The sequence below is a fragment of the Phyllostomus hastatus genome, unplaced genomic scaffold, assembly GCF_019186645.2.
Source record: "Phyllostomus hastatus isolate PE091 unplaced genomic scaffold, TTU_PhHast_1.1 phas_scaffold_114, whole genome shotgun sequence".
NCBI classification, from domain to species: Eukaryota; Metazoa; Chordata; class Mammalia; order Chiroptera; family Phyllostomidae; genus Phyllostomus; species Phyllostomus hastatus.
Genome location: NW_025334006.1, coordinates 9,409,783 through 9,427,088, shown reverse-complemented (window position 1 = coordinate 9,427,088; position 17,306 = coordinate 9,409,783). Strand labels below are relative to the sequence as shown.

The window sequence follows — 17,306 nt, the reverse complement described above, 5'->3', positions numbered from 1 at the left end:
GGAGCCGCCAACCTTTGGGGGGCTTCTGCAGGGAAAACTGGGTGTCTTCTTAACCTCCTTCCCTTCTGGTTTAGGAACAAAATTTCGATGAGAGAGTTTTTGTTCCGTTTTGCTTTCACTCCATCGTGTCAGTAACTACGCGAATACCTGTTCCCCGGTTTCCAGTGTTGCTTGCTAGTGTCGCCTCGGCCTCGGCCTCGTGTGTGCCTGCGGTCACACCACGTCCCCCTCTGTGACCCTTCGCTGACCTTCGGCAGGGCTGGGCAGGGAGTGAGGCTACTGTGTGGTGGATTGGCCGTCTTACCTGGAGGTCATCATCTCCTGTGTAAGGAGATGAAGCTTTGGCTTTAACCTGTTCTCTCACCTGCACTTTCAGAAGTCTGTCCTCAAGGGCCTAGGGTATGGCGTTCCAGAGTCCACGCAGACTCGGTGACCTTGGCTTGTAACTGCTCCTGCTGGTTTTCTCCCCTGAACATCTGGAGGTGCATATTGGTCAGGATTCCAGAGCACCAGTGACAGAAAGCAGTGCAACACGCTTTGACAAAAAAGGGCTTTATTTGAACATCCCCATCTAGAGGGAAGGCTCAGGAAGGAGGTCCCCAGGCACTGCCCTCCCAGCCCTGCTCCAGGCCCACCTCCGGCCAGCTCAGCACCCCCAGAGGGAAAAGGATCTTCTCTTTCCCCTGGTCTCAGCTGAAGGGGGGGGGGGTGCAGCGGGGGCGGGGGAGCTCCTCTCAGAGCAGGGCACTCGACTGGCTGGCAGGGTGGAGGCCACCACTGGAGGGAAGAGAAGGGGGTGCTGGCCTCCCAACACCACGTGCACTGGAGTGAGTGAGGAGCGTGGCTCCCGCAAACAGCGTAGCAGCACTGATACCAGAAGAAGGAACAGATGCTGGGCAGGCAAAAGGGACAGGTGTCCCCTGCAGGGAATCACACCGGCCGCAGAGCCTTGGTGTAAATTAAGCCCTTCGCTCGATGCCTGGAGCCTTAAAACATGCTGTTGTGATTATTGACATTATTCCCAGGGACACTTGTGGCTTGCCTTCCTACCCTTCAGAACGAATTCCTCTGCCAGGGACACAAACAGGCACAGAGCCCTGGGCCCCTCCGGCCCCCGAGACCCGCAGTCAGCAGCCAGGCTCAGCGAGGCCTCCTGATCACGTGCTCCTCTCGCCAGGCGGGTCTCCTCTCCTTCTCAAGACAAGGCCCAGTTCCTCCCTGCCTCCTCCTCCATGCAGCCTTCCTACATGCCTCGCTGAAAGAACCCACGTGGAACCCACCTATTAGCACTGTCTGCTCAAATACATCATTCACTGCTTGGGGCCAGGGCCTGGCTCTCACATGCCTTAGTTACACCCCTTCTTTCTCTCCTCCCTTCCTTCCAGGCTCATAATGCAACTCTGGCCACACAGCAGGATCTAGTAAGTGCCAGGCAATCCAGGGGGCTAGCTGGTGCCAGGGCCTGAGGGCATGGCCCAGGCCTGTGGGGGGACATTAGGTTGTGGGACAGTCAGGCCATCTCTGCCAGGAGTTGAGCTCAGCTGCTGCTACCTGGCAGAGACAGCTCTGGGTGTCCCCAAAGCCAACCTCCCCCATTCCTTAGTAAAAGAACTCCACCATTTTATAACCCCAATTTTAAAAATGTAATTCTCAATACTTTCTTTAATAGCAGAACTTTTAAGGAACTTTTACTATGAAAAATGTATAATCTATTCAAAAGTAGAGAGAATGACATAATGAACTTCCATTGTTTCTGTATGCTAATCTGACTTCAACAATCATATCTTTCCCACCATTGGGTTATTCTGAAACAAATCATATCATTTCATCCATCAACTCAATATGTATCGCTAAAAGGCAGTCTTTGAACACACACACAATACCTTCTCATGTGTAAAAAATAATAATAATGCCTTATATCATCACGTTGCCCTCAAGGTCAAGTTTCCCCAGTTGTCCCATAATTTTTTTAAAGAGCTGACTTGTTCCAACAGGATCGGAAAACACAAGACCCACATACTGCACGAGTGGAACTCCAGTTGTATTCCAGGGGCAACGTGTGCAGCTGAAGAAATGCATTTCCGTACTCCTTGTGTCTTGGTTTGGCCAGAGAGGTAGACGTGGAAGTGTGGGGGAGGCCTCTGAGAAGACTCCTTCAAAGGAGCTGTCTGCTGGGAGATGAGCAGCTTGTATTCATCCCTCTTCTCTTCTCTCTGCTGCCTGGAACGCGAGATTGGATTGCTGGAGCTCTAGCATCCACCTTGGGCTCCAGTGGCCGTGCAAAGCCAAAGTAGGACGGCAGACAGCAAGGACGTAGGAAGCTGACCTTCCACTCTGCTGCTATGTCTGGTCTTTATTATCAGATCATTTAAGATTAGGTTCAGTCTCAATAAATAGAAAACGAAACAAATATTTTGAAAGTAGTGGCCTAAATGTAATAGAAATTATTTTTCTCCCTCACCTAAAATAAGCCTAGAGGTAAACAGTCCCCACCTACTACAGTGGTTCCACAGTCAGAGAGTATTCGCTGTCTGTGGCTGTGTATGCAACTAGTTACACTCCAAACTCGGAGGCATGAAACCACAGTTGATGACCAGGTCCAGTTCCCGAGCGCCGGGGATCTGGGGTTCCTGAGGCCGGGGCGGCAGTCCCTCCCACCCTCGCTGAGTCCGGAGGAGCCACGGGGTTCAGGCTTCCATTCCCAGCCCTGTGGGTCTCTCCACAGGGCAGCTCAACATGTTAGCTGACTTCCTCCAGAACAAGACATTCAAGACAGGAAGAAGGAGCAAGGGAGAGGGTGCCCTCAAGGTGGGAGCTGGTCTCCCCTCAGTCTCAGACGGGGACACCACCACGCCTCTTTCGTCCTCCCTGTCCTTCCTTCCTGCCCACGGCCCCTGCCGTCACCCCGCTCCACCTCCCCACCTGCAGCCTATCTCGTTGTCCCTCCCCACCCAACCCTCTTGCTTCTGAGGAACCCTTCAGGTCCCTGCCCATTTCTTTGTCTCTCTGTCCTTTTTATCCCCACTTGTGCCCTGATGCCTGGTTTGGTTGGCTGAATGGTGCAGAAGCTGCCATTCAACCAGCTCCTTGGCCACCATGACCTCCAGGCCAGCCACAACCCTGAGACCCATCCTGCTCTGTCCTCCCCTTGGGTCCACTGTCACCTCCGTGCACACCCCTGGCCCCTTCCCTTCGTGGGGTGCCCTGCCCTCTTCTCCCTTTATCCAGTTCCCTCCCATCCAGCCAGGCCATGATGGGGCCCCCTCCTCCAGGAAGCCCCCTCCTTTTGGCCTGTGGTGCTTTCATGACTTTTATTCCTCCCTGCACGAAAGGTTGGCTGGGGAGATAGGATGGATGAATTGGATGAGCCGCCTCTCCCTCCTCTGGACTTGCGGGGCCGCGGGGGAAGCTCCATAAGCGGGGGCACAGTGAGTGGTGTAAGCTCCTGGCCGTGACCTCTCTGTATTGAACTCCCTGTCCTCTGGGGGACGGGGGGGTGGGGTGAGGTGAGGGGGACGACTCCTCTCTAAGCACGATGATTGATGATCGTGTTGAAGAGTAGGTCTACATCCCTCCTCTCTGGTCCCTACCACTGTGACAGGGGCCTGGCTCCCGCTGGGGCTTTTCTGTCTTCCCGGTGTGGAGCAGAGAGGAAGGGATGGTTGTTAGACGCATGCCCGGTGGCCCAGCACAGCCTTCTGGAGTGGCCTTGTTCTGGCCCGGTGGCTTCTGGGACCGGGTCTCCAGCGTCCCTGGCGCCTCTCATTTGCCAAGTCTTGTCTGCGGCTTCCCCGGCATTCTCGGGCCCCACCTGGACCTCCCGACAAGCAGGCCCCTGCTTGCTTAGGTGGCCGCATCTGTCGTCCACCACTGGGAGCCCCGCGGAGGGGCGGTCAGGAGTGGCCTTGGCTTTTCCTAAGATGACCCAGCAGAGTCAGGCCGGGGTATCAGGGCCCTGGGTTCTCTGAGTGGAGCCAGTTTCCCGGGCTTGGTGTTTGGGTAGCCTTGACGTTTTTTTCTGGCAAATGCCAGGCACCAGGGGCAGAGCCGAAGGGCCTGGGGCTGGCAAGGTGTCCCGGGGCCTCCCGACTCCACCCCATATCCCCTCCGCCGGCTTGGGAGCAGAAGGGCCGCCCGAGATTCGGGGCCGCTGCGCGAGGTCCTGGCGCCCCCTGGTGCCCGAGGCAGGGACGAGCCCCGCAGCGCTGAGATGGGCCGGGTGGCCGCGCCCTCCGCGGGACCTGATCCAGGAAGATCCCCCGACTCGTGGGTGGTCACTTCTGTCTCTGCGGGGACAATGGGGAGCCGCAGGGACTGGGAACCCTGGGCTGATTGCAGGCTGCGGGTGCATGCCCGGGGGCGCCCTCGCGTGCTGAAGTCACCCGAGGGGACCAGTCGACTGCAGTGGCCCCAGAGGGTCCTTCCTGTGACCCTGGCCGTCGTCGGATTCTCCCACATCCTGCGGGTCCGCACGCAGGCACAGACCTGTGTGCGCTTCTCGCCTCCCAAACCCGCCCCACGCTCCAGACCGTGCGCCCAGAAGGCCCGACTCCCCAGGATCTTCTCTGCGGAGCCTGAGGTTCTGGGTTCTGCTCCAAGTCCACGATAGAGGTCGCTCCTGTGATTCGCTTCTAAAAATTCCTGCTCTGCCTGGGAGTTTCCAGTCTGCACTGCCCAGCAGGCGGCCACGGCCACATGTGGCTACTGAGCTCTTGAAGAGGAACAACAGAGGAACCCAACTGCTCATTTTAATTTTAACTAAATGTAAAAGCAAGCAATGTAAGTTTTTCTGTAACACAGCTTTGGTTTTGGTAGGGCTGCGTATCATTTTAAATGCTGAAAACGTGGCGTCCAGGTCGAGATGCGCCGTATAAAGTACACACGGGATTGGAAAGCGTTAGTGCACAAATAGGAATGTAAAATATTTCATTCACTTTTACGTAGTCATTGTACACTGAAGTACTTTGCATATCGAGTTAAATAAAACATTAATTTTACCTTTGAAAAAAATGTGGCCACTAAAAAGTTTTAAATTCCTTGTGTAGATGGCATTCTACTTCTGCTCCAGGGACGGGCTAAACTTGAGTTTTATTTTTGTGAGTCTACTGCTGGCCCCAGAGGGTGGGAACGCAGCTATCAGTGCAAACTCGGTCCGTGTGGGGGACCCTGACCCCCGGCGACCAAGCCCATGCGCCCCCTGGGCAGGAGGCTGGCCGGGCTCCCGGGCCTACCCGGAAGCATGGCGGAGGAGCCCCGGGTGGCAGGCTCACACAGACCCGGTGCCCCCAGCCCCCGGCGTGTTAGATGGGCACCAGGTTTGGCATGGTATGTGCTCGTGCAAAGAACCCCCAGTAATGTCCTCAAGACCTGGCTTCCACCGCTGACTGTGCCACTCACCGTGTGCCCAAGTCTCTTGGCACCTCACAGGCAGTTCATGTGAAATGTGGTCGCGCCTGGTCTACTCTGCCAGGGGCTCCCGGGGCCAGCGGGAGGCATGGGAGAGCCTTCTCCCGCCACTGCCGAGGGTGGTTCTCTCTGGAGGGGGGCAAGACGGAGGATTTTCACGTTCTTGGGGTGCTGATCTGAACTCTGCAGAGGTGCATCTTTTAAAAACTGTGTTCCACACTTCAAAGTGCTTGTCAGTGGACTGTACTAGGCACCTGCTTTGTTTCTAGAACTCGGGAGAACAGAATCTGGGCTGAGCCTCTCAAAGAGAGCTGCTTGCTGTGTACTGGCTGACTTGGTGGGCAGGGGCCATGGGAAAAGAAGCTGGGACAGATGGGAAGGTCCAGTGCCACCTCCATCCAGCAGCCCCTCTCCAGGTCAGCCAGCAATGCCCAGGCAGCCAGAAGGCTGAGTTTTCCTCTTAGAAATCCCGTCTGTTCCTGCTACCCCAGCCACTTGACACCAGGTCCTAGGGGCCAAGTCCCAAAGAGCTCCGAGGAACCCAGGTCCACACAAGTGCCAGCCTTCTTCAGAAATAAACATCCTTTATTCCAGACACACACACAGAGCAAGAGGGGGAAGGCTCCTGTGTCTCTCATCCTCTAATGAAAAACCCTGTCAGAGTAACTCTTCACTTCTCAGAGGTTCTGGGGGCGCACCCTATGATGCAAGGCACTGGAGAGCAGGGTTGGACTGTCGAGGTGGACTGTTCGGGGCTCACCCAGGGATCGGAGTCCCTCAGAAGCCTGTGAGCTTCGTTTCTCATCAACAAGGTTGCTCAGTGTCAGGAGCTCCGGGGTCTCTGCAGGACCAAGAGTTGTGAGAGCCAGATTCCCTTTGCCCTGGTTCTAGGTGGCGAGCAGGAAACAGCAGGGCCAGTATCATGGGAACGCGTTCCCGGGGCAGAGCCGCCTTCAGAGATGGCAAGAGAATTTAAGGTTAGTAAAAGTTCTAGGGTGCCAAACACACAACCTTAATTTACAGGACAATGTGCCTCAGAAATCTCAGGGTCCCCTTCTCAGGGGAGGGACACAGCCTCAGGCAGGCGGCAAGGGTCACCCACCACTCAGGAAGCTGCCTGAGACCACTACTGAATGCGCTGGGACTCCAGAGCAGTGTTTATTTCTTAAACTTTATTTACTTTTAGAAAGGGGGAAGGGAGAGAGAGATACAGCGATTGGTTGCCTGTCACATGCTCCCAACTGGGGACCTGGCCCACAACCCAGGCATTTGCCCTGACTGGGAATCAGGCCTGCGACCTTCCATTTGCAGGCTGGTGCTCAGTCCGCTGAGCCACACCAGCTGGGGCATCACGGCCTGGCTGGACGTCACGGAGCAGCTTCTCAAGCAGCCTTGTGTGAGGTGACGGAATGACTACTCACATGACCCGCAGATTTCACTCTCCTTTCAGCTGGAAACCGTGTGCTCGCAACTTCCAGAGCTCCGTGCGTCCAGCAGCTGCAGACTCTGATCCTGAAACCTTTACATTTCCCAGGTTGATGTAATTCCTCTCAGGACACTACATCCCATACTGTTTCAGAGCCCAGACGGAGGGTGTCGCCAAGTGTCAGAGTCAGAACCTGTTGGTTTAGGGACTTGTGCACGTGAGCCTGCAGCTGCACAGCCAACTGACGGAAGAGATGGGACCAGAACTCACAGGGCTGGTTCAGGCCTCTGGCCCACCACACCCTGGACTGAGGGGTCGCTGAGACCACCTGCGAAGAGCACGTCTTGCCTCTGAGCACTGGAGGCAGCCAGGGTAGCTGCAGGGTTTACTTGCCACAGGAGCGCTCAAGGTTTATTGACACCAGACGTTTCCTAGGTGGCCCACCCTCCCTCCCCCTCCCTGGTGGATACAGAGCTGGGCCTACTGCGGAGTACATCAAGATGCAGCAAGGGAAAGGAGTGTGAGGGAAACGAATAAGAAGAAAACAGTGGAGAGTTGGGGGAATGAGAACATGACCAAAGACATTCGTCCCTTTGTCTAAAGGGCCTTCTGACACAATCCAGCACCAAGTAGCTTCCCCAGTGCAATTGGGCAATATCGCCACCTGGTGGTCACTGAGGGCATACGCTTCAGGAAGGAATGAAAATACAGCAGTAATTCAGCAGTTAGCTTCTGATGCAATCAATATCCACTGCTCTCCCCTCCCTGGTGGGGTTTGCCACCTGGCACGGGGGGCACCTGTTGAAGCAGAATGGCCCCTGGCAGGAAGCCGCACTGCCTGTGAACTCCAGGCCAAGTTGGCTCAGCATCAGCTGACAGGTCTGGAATGTTTGGGCTAACAGTGACAGGGCAGTCACGCCTGCTCCACCATCCACTGGGGGAACTGGGTCCTTCAGGCCACAGGACTTCATGAAGAGATGGCTTTTTAAGGCCCTGCTGAAGCCTCACAGCCAGCAGCCACCTGCCGCTCCAGGGACAAGGACAGGACTCGGCAGGCAAGGCCCCCTTGGCGTCTACTGCCTACACGTGACACCCTCCCCAAGCTGACCCAGGCTGCCTGGTAAGAGCCTCTCAGTCAAAAGCTGGGGGGGGGGGGGGGGAAGGGGGGGGGGCAGATGAACAGGAAGGATACTTTAAAAACAGGCTACATCATCATGGGGGGCTATTATCTTATTCATCAAGGTCCAGCCAGTTGCCAAGGTATATACACATTTTATTTAAAAAAGTTTACAGTTTTCATTATACACAACTATGAAGAGGTTCTAGTCAGAGGAGGCATTTGTCCTGTTGACAGAAGTGCCCACTAGAGCATCACAATGCAGGGAAGGGGGGGGAGGGTGAGGAAAAGAGAAGTGATAAAAAGCTTAGATTTCAATTAGGGGCTGGTCAGTCCCTTTTAACTCTTCAAGTATCACACAGTATGTACCAAACACAATCAGTACGTGATGGCCATTTCTTCCCAAGCCCACAGCCACGGCCAGTGTTTGCCGAGTTACGAGTCCTGGCCCTTCTTCAGGTGGGGGGGGGGGGGGAGAACCTCCCCGCCTGCTGGCTGTTAGCTCCCCTCCCTGTGGGGCCTCCACTCCAGCCAGTCCCTAATGGAATCGCCAAGGTGTTCGGTGGCCAGGGAAAATGCGAACATGGATTCAGAAGTCCAAAGAAACACAGGTCTTTGCGCCCAGTCAGAAATTATTTGATTTCAGTCAACGAGGCTGTGAACCCAGTCAGGAAGCTGATGAAATAAAACTCACTTTTGTTAATGGCTTTCACTTTTCTAATTGAGTTCCTAGAACACAGAAAGGTCACGTGCCATTTAAAATCAAACACTAGTTCCCAGGAACTTGACCCTTGGAAGCTAGTGGAGGGTCTGTTTTTCATGATTCTCAGCCATCCCAACAGGAAGCTTAATAAAAAGCAAGTGTCAGGCCAAGGCCAACTAGGGCTTCAGGGAGACTTTGGAGGGGAAAAATTTCCTTCCAGGGGAGACACTCTCCAGGAGCTTACATCAGCCAGTTGGCAATTAGAACAGCTTTTGAAGTGGAAGAAAAAAAACGTTAGGTACAGGAGAGATTCATGGCAACTTCTGGTAATTATCTCACTAGTATAAAATGCTGGTTGAAACTGCACAGTAACCTCAAGGAGGGCAATTAGAGGAGATTAAAGACCAAAGGAGCAAAAATGCCATTGTCTAGGTTGGCTACCGGGAAACAGCAACCCACAAGGCCCCGGGGCTGGGGCAGCTGGAGAGCAGCGAATTCAGCACCGCGGCCATCTTGCCAGCTGGCGTTTGGCGAGAGCGTGAGCTCGGTTGTTCCAACAGGGGCAAAGAACGGCCGGCGCTGGCACACCCCAAGGTAGGACTTCAGAAACCGCCGGTACTAAGAAAGGGGGCAAACTGCCAGAAGCAACTCGGACTCACCACCACCACCTTTAAAAGCAGTCACATTCAGACTCTCTGAGGGGCCCCAGACACTGTTCCGAGGGCTGCGACGGGGCAACCTGGAGAAGCTTCTGGTGCTGAAACACCCCTGGCCTCAGCCCGACTCTCCCGTCTTATCACTGGGGGCCCAGCGTCCTCGCCTCATCACAGCCAGATGTCTTCCAGCTCCCTCTACACATGAGTATGGTCTCCTACACCCACCTGTTCCAGGTTCAGGGAAGGGACAGAAAGTTAGCATTAAGGAGGGATCCTGTTCAATTTATCCAAAGTCAGTTTTGCAGTAGAGAGGAAAAGACCTACACAGAGCCACACACGCGCACGGGACCAAGGTTGGTGCTCCGATGCGACAGACTTGCACGGGATGAGATACAAAGCCTGATTTGAGTAGCAATTCCAGAAGCTTCCAGTGCTAATAGAGAAGTCCTAATTACACCTTCGACACACACATTTGGATGGACACACAAGGACAGACATGGAGACACGCGCGCACGGAGCAGCCACACTCAGCTCTGCTCGTCCCTGCAGCCTCCCGGCTTCCAGTGCCGGAGCTCTCGGCCGCAGGCAAGCTGATGTCTTTCCGTCAGAAAACATGGATGCAGCCGGGGAGCAGAGCTGTGGCCCTGCTCACATACCTTCCCTAGACTCGGTTCTGCTAGTGTTTTTTGGACAAGATTCGAAGCAATTATTATCGGGACATCATTTTTTCTGGAAAGGTAATTAGAACACTATTGTTTATACAATATTGAAAAAAATTACAATTTTTTATTGTTTGAACTCCAATGACCACCCAGCACTTTAGGCCTATACCCTACGTCGCACCTACAATGAAGGTTACACCACAGCAAACTGCTACTTCAGCAGGTCAGCAAGTCAGCGCCAGCAGAGACCCTCCCTCCCCCGACAGTGAGAAGACAACGTGCTAGGTACGAGTTAAAGCACACCATCACATGTCAAACAGTCAACACTACCCTTCCCACGAGCCACAAACGCTAGGGAACTCAGCACGGGAACTAACCACAGCCCTACGTAACTGCACTTGCATTTTTTTTTTTGAAAGAAAACCTTTTGCTTCATGCCCGTTATTAACATAAAATAAGTAAATTCTTTGTCTTTTTTTATTTAGGAAAATAATCATGCTAAAAGCAAATTGTACTTTATATAGATTTTCAAAGAAAAGATTGTGCTTTTTGAATAAAAAAGGGTTATCTTCCAACCTCATTGACTCAAATCTTGTGGAATATAGCACTTCTAAACTAAAAACACACATCAGAAAGAAACATTAAATTATCCCAGTGGGACATTCCAAAACTGTCTTGAGAAGCTTTGAGGATTGGCTAATTCTGCTCCTGTCCTACCGGCTGCGACACGGAGAGGGGCCGAGATGCCGCTCGGAGCCCCCGCCCTCAGCGGCGGCACTCGCGTCTGCAGGGCACTCGCATCTGCAGGGCACTCGCCAGCAACCTGGACGTGTGGTCGGCTGAGCAAACATTTCATTAGCAGGCATTTCAAACTGTCTGATTTCCTCTTAACACACATGAAGAGAAGACTTTCTTCCTTCACAACCTGTTTTACTACTACATCTTGTTTCCGAATCCTTTCCTCTACTCAGTCACACTCTGAAAGAAACTGTGTTGGTTTTCCCCACGTAGAGTCACTTTGGGTACAAGAACCTTTATTTGTTCCAATGATTCCTCATTTGAAATTCAGAATGTGCTCGGTCTAAAACACCCATTTTCCCATCCCAGCAAGCAGATGATGACCGGGCCGCCGCCCAGAGCAGCCGCAGAAGGAAAACCAAAACCAAGACGTGAGTGAGCGCGCCCAGGAGTCACGGCCGCCAGACGGGTCTTCTTCCCGAGTCTGATGGTCCACTGACGGGCTGTCCGAGGAGGCGGCCATCTCTTGGCAGGTGAATATTGAATTTGCAACCTGTCTAAGCACAATTCACACACACACCAAAAAACCCAAACAAACCCCCCAAACAAAAATAACCCACAACCACCCTCCGATTTAAAGCTCTTAGTCCAGGGCAGCGGTCTCAGAGTGGCCACCAACAGGACGAGGATGTGGCTCCGCACGAGCTGGGCGAGAGGAAACACCCTCCCGGTCCCTCTTCTCTTCCTGTCCTGTCCTTGCAGACAAGGTCTGGGTTACAAGCTCTACCCCAGGAGAAAGAATCAGGTTCAGAAAACACTTTCCAAAGGTTCTCCAAAGCAATACACTCGTGGCTGTACGGCCGGGCAGCCAGAAGGGCAGGAATCTACATATAAAAATGTACTCAAAATCTGAGGCAAAAATTGTTTTAGGTTTCACTACTCCAATTCGCTCCCTGTCCACACTGTTACTCCACAGAAACGGGGCCACCTAGGAACCCCAGGGAGGCGCGCGGCCCCGGCGCGGCTGGCGCTGAAGCCCCCACAGCAGGCCTCTCCTCCCCAGTGTTTTCCTGTCCATTTTGAAAAAGCACTATCCTAGCTTCACATCCAAGAGCTGGTTGGTTTGGTTTGTTTCTTTGGAACCATCAATAAAAGAAGCAACTTTTTCCTGTTATTTTTACTCATGTCTATCTATCAGAGTGGCTATTTCTTTTGACAGTTCAGCAGCACACAGGCTGACTTGGCCAAATGGACTTATGAATGCATGCATTCGGACCGCATACTGCTACCAAAATGGAATGTGGGGATATGCTATGCACCTCAGGTTGAGAAATGACCAAGAAATCAAGATCTAAAGGGTGATATATAATATATATATATCAATGCTATTATTCATAAAAACCTTGTTTAGTAATAAAAAAAATTGCTTTGTTTAAATATGAATATTATAGTCTGCTTCTCATGGTTAGGAAATAATAGTCTTTCTGAAAAGCAGGTGCTTTTGCTACTACAACTCCATATCCTGGGCCTCATCTTCCGAAAAGTCAGACATAGAACTCTCCGACGAGCTGTCACCGGTGCCCTCTTCCTGCTCTTTCAGTGCCTCCTCCGTTGCATACTTCTGGATATACTCTGCATGGGGGACAGGGACAAAGAAAACACAAGGGCAGTGAGCAGGCAGGCATGAGCTTCAGTGACCCCCACATGGGCAGTCCCAGGGAAGTCCACGCTCTCCTCACACGTCAGGGGGTAGCGCAGACGGCAGCTGTGGTCGTGCAAGCCACGGGGGAGACTTTGGAGCTGGTACATTTTGCTCCCATTAATAAGAGAGGCAAAGCAGGACACGTGACTTGTGGAGGAATGAGCACGCTGCACCGCACCACCCCAGAACACCCGTGGGCCAGCGCTTCCCAAAGGGGTGTGTGCAAGGCAGCCCAACGCCCCCGGGCCTTGCTGCGTGGCACAGGGAGGTTGGCGGACCTGCAGGACGCCCAGCAGGGTGACCGGGCTTCCAGCCCTCCAGCTCTCCTTGGGGGCTGCCCGGTGTCACTGCCCTCCTCCAAACTTGATGGTTCAGGAAAATGCGATGCCTGCGCTTTAACTTTCTGTATTAACAACACCATTCACTTCCCAGACAGCACGGGACTAGTTAGGATTCCACAGTAATTCGTAAGGAAATCCCCCATCATTCTCAGATTTGCAGTTCTATAATTATCGTCAACCCAAATCTATTATTTCAGAAATAGATTTTAGTTTAAATAGACCCTGCCCGTCAGGTTTTTGAAGCAGCTGGTAAAATTTATGCTCCTATATCCAAGCCTGAAAAACTGCTGAACAACTAAACTTGTTCCTGAAGTCTCTGGGTGCACGCTGTTCTCTAGTCAACAGCCAACACAGCAGGAAGAGGCAAGACACTGGGAACTCCACGCAGAACTCCAGCGGGAAAAGCCCCAAGTATCTCCTCCCGTCCCTAAGCTCTGTTCCCCTTCCCAGGGATCACAGGGACTAAACCAAAGAGGAAGGGAAACAGCCAAAAGGGCTTGCCAGACTGGGCTAACTCAGTGCAGGAACTTAGATAAGAACACTTAAAAAATATTTTTAAAGGGTTGTATAATAAAAGAAAAAGAAGCCCTGGCCGGTGTAGCTCAGTGGACTGAGTGCAGGCCCCTGAACCGAAGGGTCACAGGTTCAACTCCCAGTCAGGGCACACGCCTGGGTTGCGGGCCTGGTCCCTAGAAGGGGACACGCGAGGGGCAACCACACAGCGATGTTTCTCTCCCTCTCTTTCTCCCTCCCTTCCCCCCTCTCTAAAAATAAATGAATTAATTAAATAAAAAATGAAAAAAGAAGAGTAAGTGATAGAGGCCATAATGGCCAAATCTGGCCCTTTACAAGAAAGTTTGCAGATTCCTGACTTAAGAGTCCTAACAAATTCTTAGTTACAAAAGTTTGCAGAGATGAGCTAGAAAAAAAGCGCCCCTAACTAGATAGAAACCGACCTTAGTTCACCTTTTAGAGTGACAGAAACATTTATTAAAGTCCCAGAAATTTTGTTTTTACTCTCTAATGGGCTGGCTTTGTTTCTTCCTTTCTAGAAGATGCCGGGCTGTAACACTGTAATTTGACACTATCAGCTTTCTTCATTCAGAACATTCGAGGAAACACGTATGTATTAAGTGCTTACGAGGACAAGGCCTTTCAGGAGAGAGGAAAAGAAAGAGCAAGTTCGCTGAGAGAATAGGGCCATCAGAGGGAAGCACAGAGGAAGGGGCTCGGCCCGAGGGCCAGGCAGAGTCACCCCTGCTGCACAGACCCCTCAGGGCCGAGGCCTGGAGGGGGCCCAGCCGTTCTGGGGGAAGCCACAGCCTCGCCGGACGCGCAGAGGGAGAAGGACGCGGCTGGCATGTTTAAACACAACATGAAGAGAGAACTACATTTGTTTTCTTTCTTTAAAAATTTTTGAAGCAAATAAGACAATATACAGGTTCATCTACAGGTGGGTGGTGGGTGCACGGCTGTTTTCTGTACTGCTGAGATGTTCCCTAAGGACAAGAATATAGTTGGGTATCTGCAGTTCATCGCATTTTACTGTCATACACGGATGCATCTGGAGGAGTGGGAGGCAAGGATGTGGGTCGCACAAAGGGGCGGAGAACCTGGAACGCAAGCTGAGAGGCCGCTCAGCGAAGGCTGGGCAGGGCAGCAGGTCTCCAGAGTGCCAAGGATGCCCGTCTCCCGGCAGCCCCGCGTTCACTGGGCGACACGGCACGGACTCCGTGTGAGCGCAGATACTGCTCCCGGAAAGAAGGGTGCACACCCACCCGTGTGCACTGTCGGGTGTGGGCCTGTTCGGTGGGCAGCTGGGGAGGGAGGTCATGCCTAGACACATCTTTGGAAATCGTCTACCTGGAGGGGATTATCTGAAGCCGTGAGGGGCAAACAGGCTTCCTAAGCGGTGGGAGAGGAGGGGCGGGGGAGACTGAAGGACTGAATCTTAAAGAGAATGACTGAGTCTGGGAACGGAATGAGCACTGTTTTCAGAAAGGCAAGAGGTAAAATACCAAAGCTGCAGAGAGGTCCCTGAAAGCAGGTCTTGAGAAGGATCCACAATATCAGGAAGAAATGAGATCACAGATTCAGTACAAGAGGGGGAACAAACTAGACCTTATGAGCTTAAGGCACAGAAGCGGGAAGTTTGAAAACGTAAGGAAATAAACAGCCAGACTCCTGAAGGGATCCACAGGAGCAGGCAGATCTGAGCTTCTAAATGCGGGTGCCTCTGAGAGTCTCGGGAAAGCGGAGGGGGCAGGCGGAAGGAGATGTGGTGGTGGGGGAACAAGATCACAGGCTGGTGGGGGGAGCGAGTCTCAGAGGCAGCACAGGACACCACTCCCGTCCCATCGGAGGGGACCGGGAAGAGGTGGGGGGGACGTAAACCAAGGCAGAGGAGGAAGCCGGGGTGAGTTCAGGGCTGACGGCCGTGACGGCCTCAGATTACTCAGTAAGACAAAACAGTCGCTAACATGGACCTTTCAGAAAGCTGGACTAGCCATTCGAAGACAGAGGCGTAGGCGGGGCTCCTCGTGTGACCGGCACTGCGGCGGACGCGCACTAGCAGGGTGGGCGTCGGACCGCTGCGGCGCCCTGGACACACAGAGACGGGGGCTGCACCGAGGCTCTGCGGGTTGCAGACCCTGTGAAGTGACTCCTCTGTCCAAGTTTTAATACGGTCTCGTAACAGAATTTCATCTGGTTGAAACTGACTACCTTTTAAAAAAATTCGTGTTTGTTTGGCTATGTAGATATTCTGCTGCATAAATTAGATAATTTGCAAAGCACCTGAAACCTAAGTAAATTAATTAGAGTAGACTTATTTCTACTTTATCTCAAAACAAGTACCAAACGAAACCCTGTAAAGACCACAGAAGAGGAGAACAGTGAGAAGGAAATCCATGTTCCACCAGTAGCCCCAAACGCTTCCCTCTGTCTCCCAGCTGTGCAATTCAGAGCGAAGACCTACGTACTCGGGCCCTCATACACGATCCCTACTGCCATCTCTTGCAACTGTGCCTCAGAGGGGCCCACGCCTTGCAGAAGCTAACGTTCTGAGCCGCCAGGCAGATGGGCAGGCACTGCTAAACCTGGGTGGATCTCAATGCCTTCCTTTTGTTAAGAAGGACGGGCCTGTCTCCGTGGACTTCGGATTCTCCTCCTTTCCGTGGAACTCTCGTGCCCAGCTGTCTCTCTGTGGAAGTTCCCATGCACACACAGTGGACGAGGACAGCAGGGTGGACGCCGGCACGCCTGTGTGAGGCTCTAACCGCTCTCTGCTACCGTGATTTCCCTTCTGTGAAATGCATGCCCCATTAGCATGTGCACGGCTCGAGAACGGGAAACCAGGATTCTAAATCCTAGAAGGTGAGGGCACCAGCGCTGCCATCACTGACAAGATTCTACCCTTACCGGTGCATGTCAGGTCCCAGGAGAAACGCCCACGGCACCAGGGCCCTGGGGCCAGGAGTCCGCAGCAGGGCACGACTGTGCCGAGAGGAGAGCTTCTCCAAGTAAAAGTGCACCAGCATGGGACCAGGCGGAGAAGCCAGCAGGGTATTTTTAATTCAACAAGTAAAATGATACTAATTTTAAGGGTCTAATGCTGGATGTGGCCATTATTTTCCCAACTCCCAAAAGGAACTGTTTTCCTGAGGGCCAGGATAGCTGTCTATACACAAATGTGAGATTACACCTTCCAATTAATGCTTTATTCTCAAGTCCAATTTTCTGATTTTACAAGACAAGAGGAAGCAAATGCAGGCAGAGGTCCTTTTGGACGGGTGTCCGCAGGGACTGCTGGCAGGGTCACGTCCACTAACACCTGACAGTGAACCCTCCCACTGTCTCATCTTTCCTTCTGCGTTTTCTCTCTCCTTCCCTTCCATGCTGCCACCTCCGGCCGGCCTTCCAGCGTTTATCTCTCGCCCTCGGAACCACTGGCAGAGGCTGGTGAGCTCTGCTCCAGCCAGCAGCTGTGTCTTTTTGGGCCTGAGAAATATTATTAGTGACTAAGAAGCCCAACAGACTAAGTTCTCCTGTCTCCAGGTGAAACCACTGGCTTCCTTACCTTTAATCTTCTGCTTGTACTCTTCTGGTCGGTGGAGGTACATGGCCGCGGCGTCACCATTGAGAGGATCTATGGGGTTGGGGTAAGCCAACAACTGGGGCAGGAAGGACTCAAATATATTGGTAAGATCTGGAAAAACAAACAGAAGCACATCACGCACGGAACACGTTCACCTGAAATTCACCTGAGTTCCGCAGTCAGAGCTGCTTACCTTCCTAGATATTGGACCACAAGGGAGTGGGCTCCATGACACGTTACATACTCCTTTCAAAACCAATTTAAAAAGTTTTAAATTTAATTTTAACTTGAAGAGCCAGATAAAGATATACCTGATACTCACTTTGAAAGGTGACTGTCCCAACCCTAATTCACCCCAGTTTCTAAACTGAGAATTTGGAAGTACTACATACACTGTTTCTTAATGAAAACGTGTGCCCCAACACGCTACATTCTCATACAATGAGGGGTTCATCGGTT

The 17,306-nt window shown here is 52.6% G+C and overlaps 1 protein-coding gene across 2 annotated transcripts in view; it reads right to left on the bottom strand.

The window, feature by feature from the left end:
• Nucleotides 1–8,084: 8,084 nt before the first annotated feature.
• UBE2H (ubiquitin conjugating enzyme E2 H) overlaps nucleotides 8,085–17,306 on the bottom strand; it is a 103,637-nt gene continuing 94,415 nt past the window's right edge. For both annotated transcript variants that reach the window (XM_045855591.1, XM_045855592.1), the window contains 2 exons: nucleotides 16,830–16,958; nucleotides 8,085–12,340 (listed from right to left, as the gene is read on the bottom strand). In XM_045855591.1, coding sequence (XP_045711547.1) covers nucleotides 12,216–12,340; nucleotides 16,830–16,958 — 254 coding nt within the window. In that variant the 3' untranslated portion in view covers nucleotides 8,085–12,215. The remainder of the gene's footprint in view (nucleotides 12,341–16,829; nucleotides 16,959–17,306) is intronic.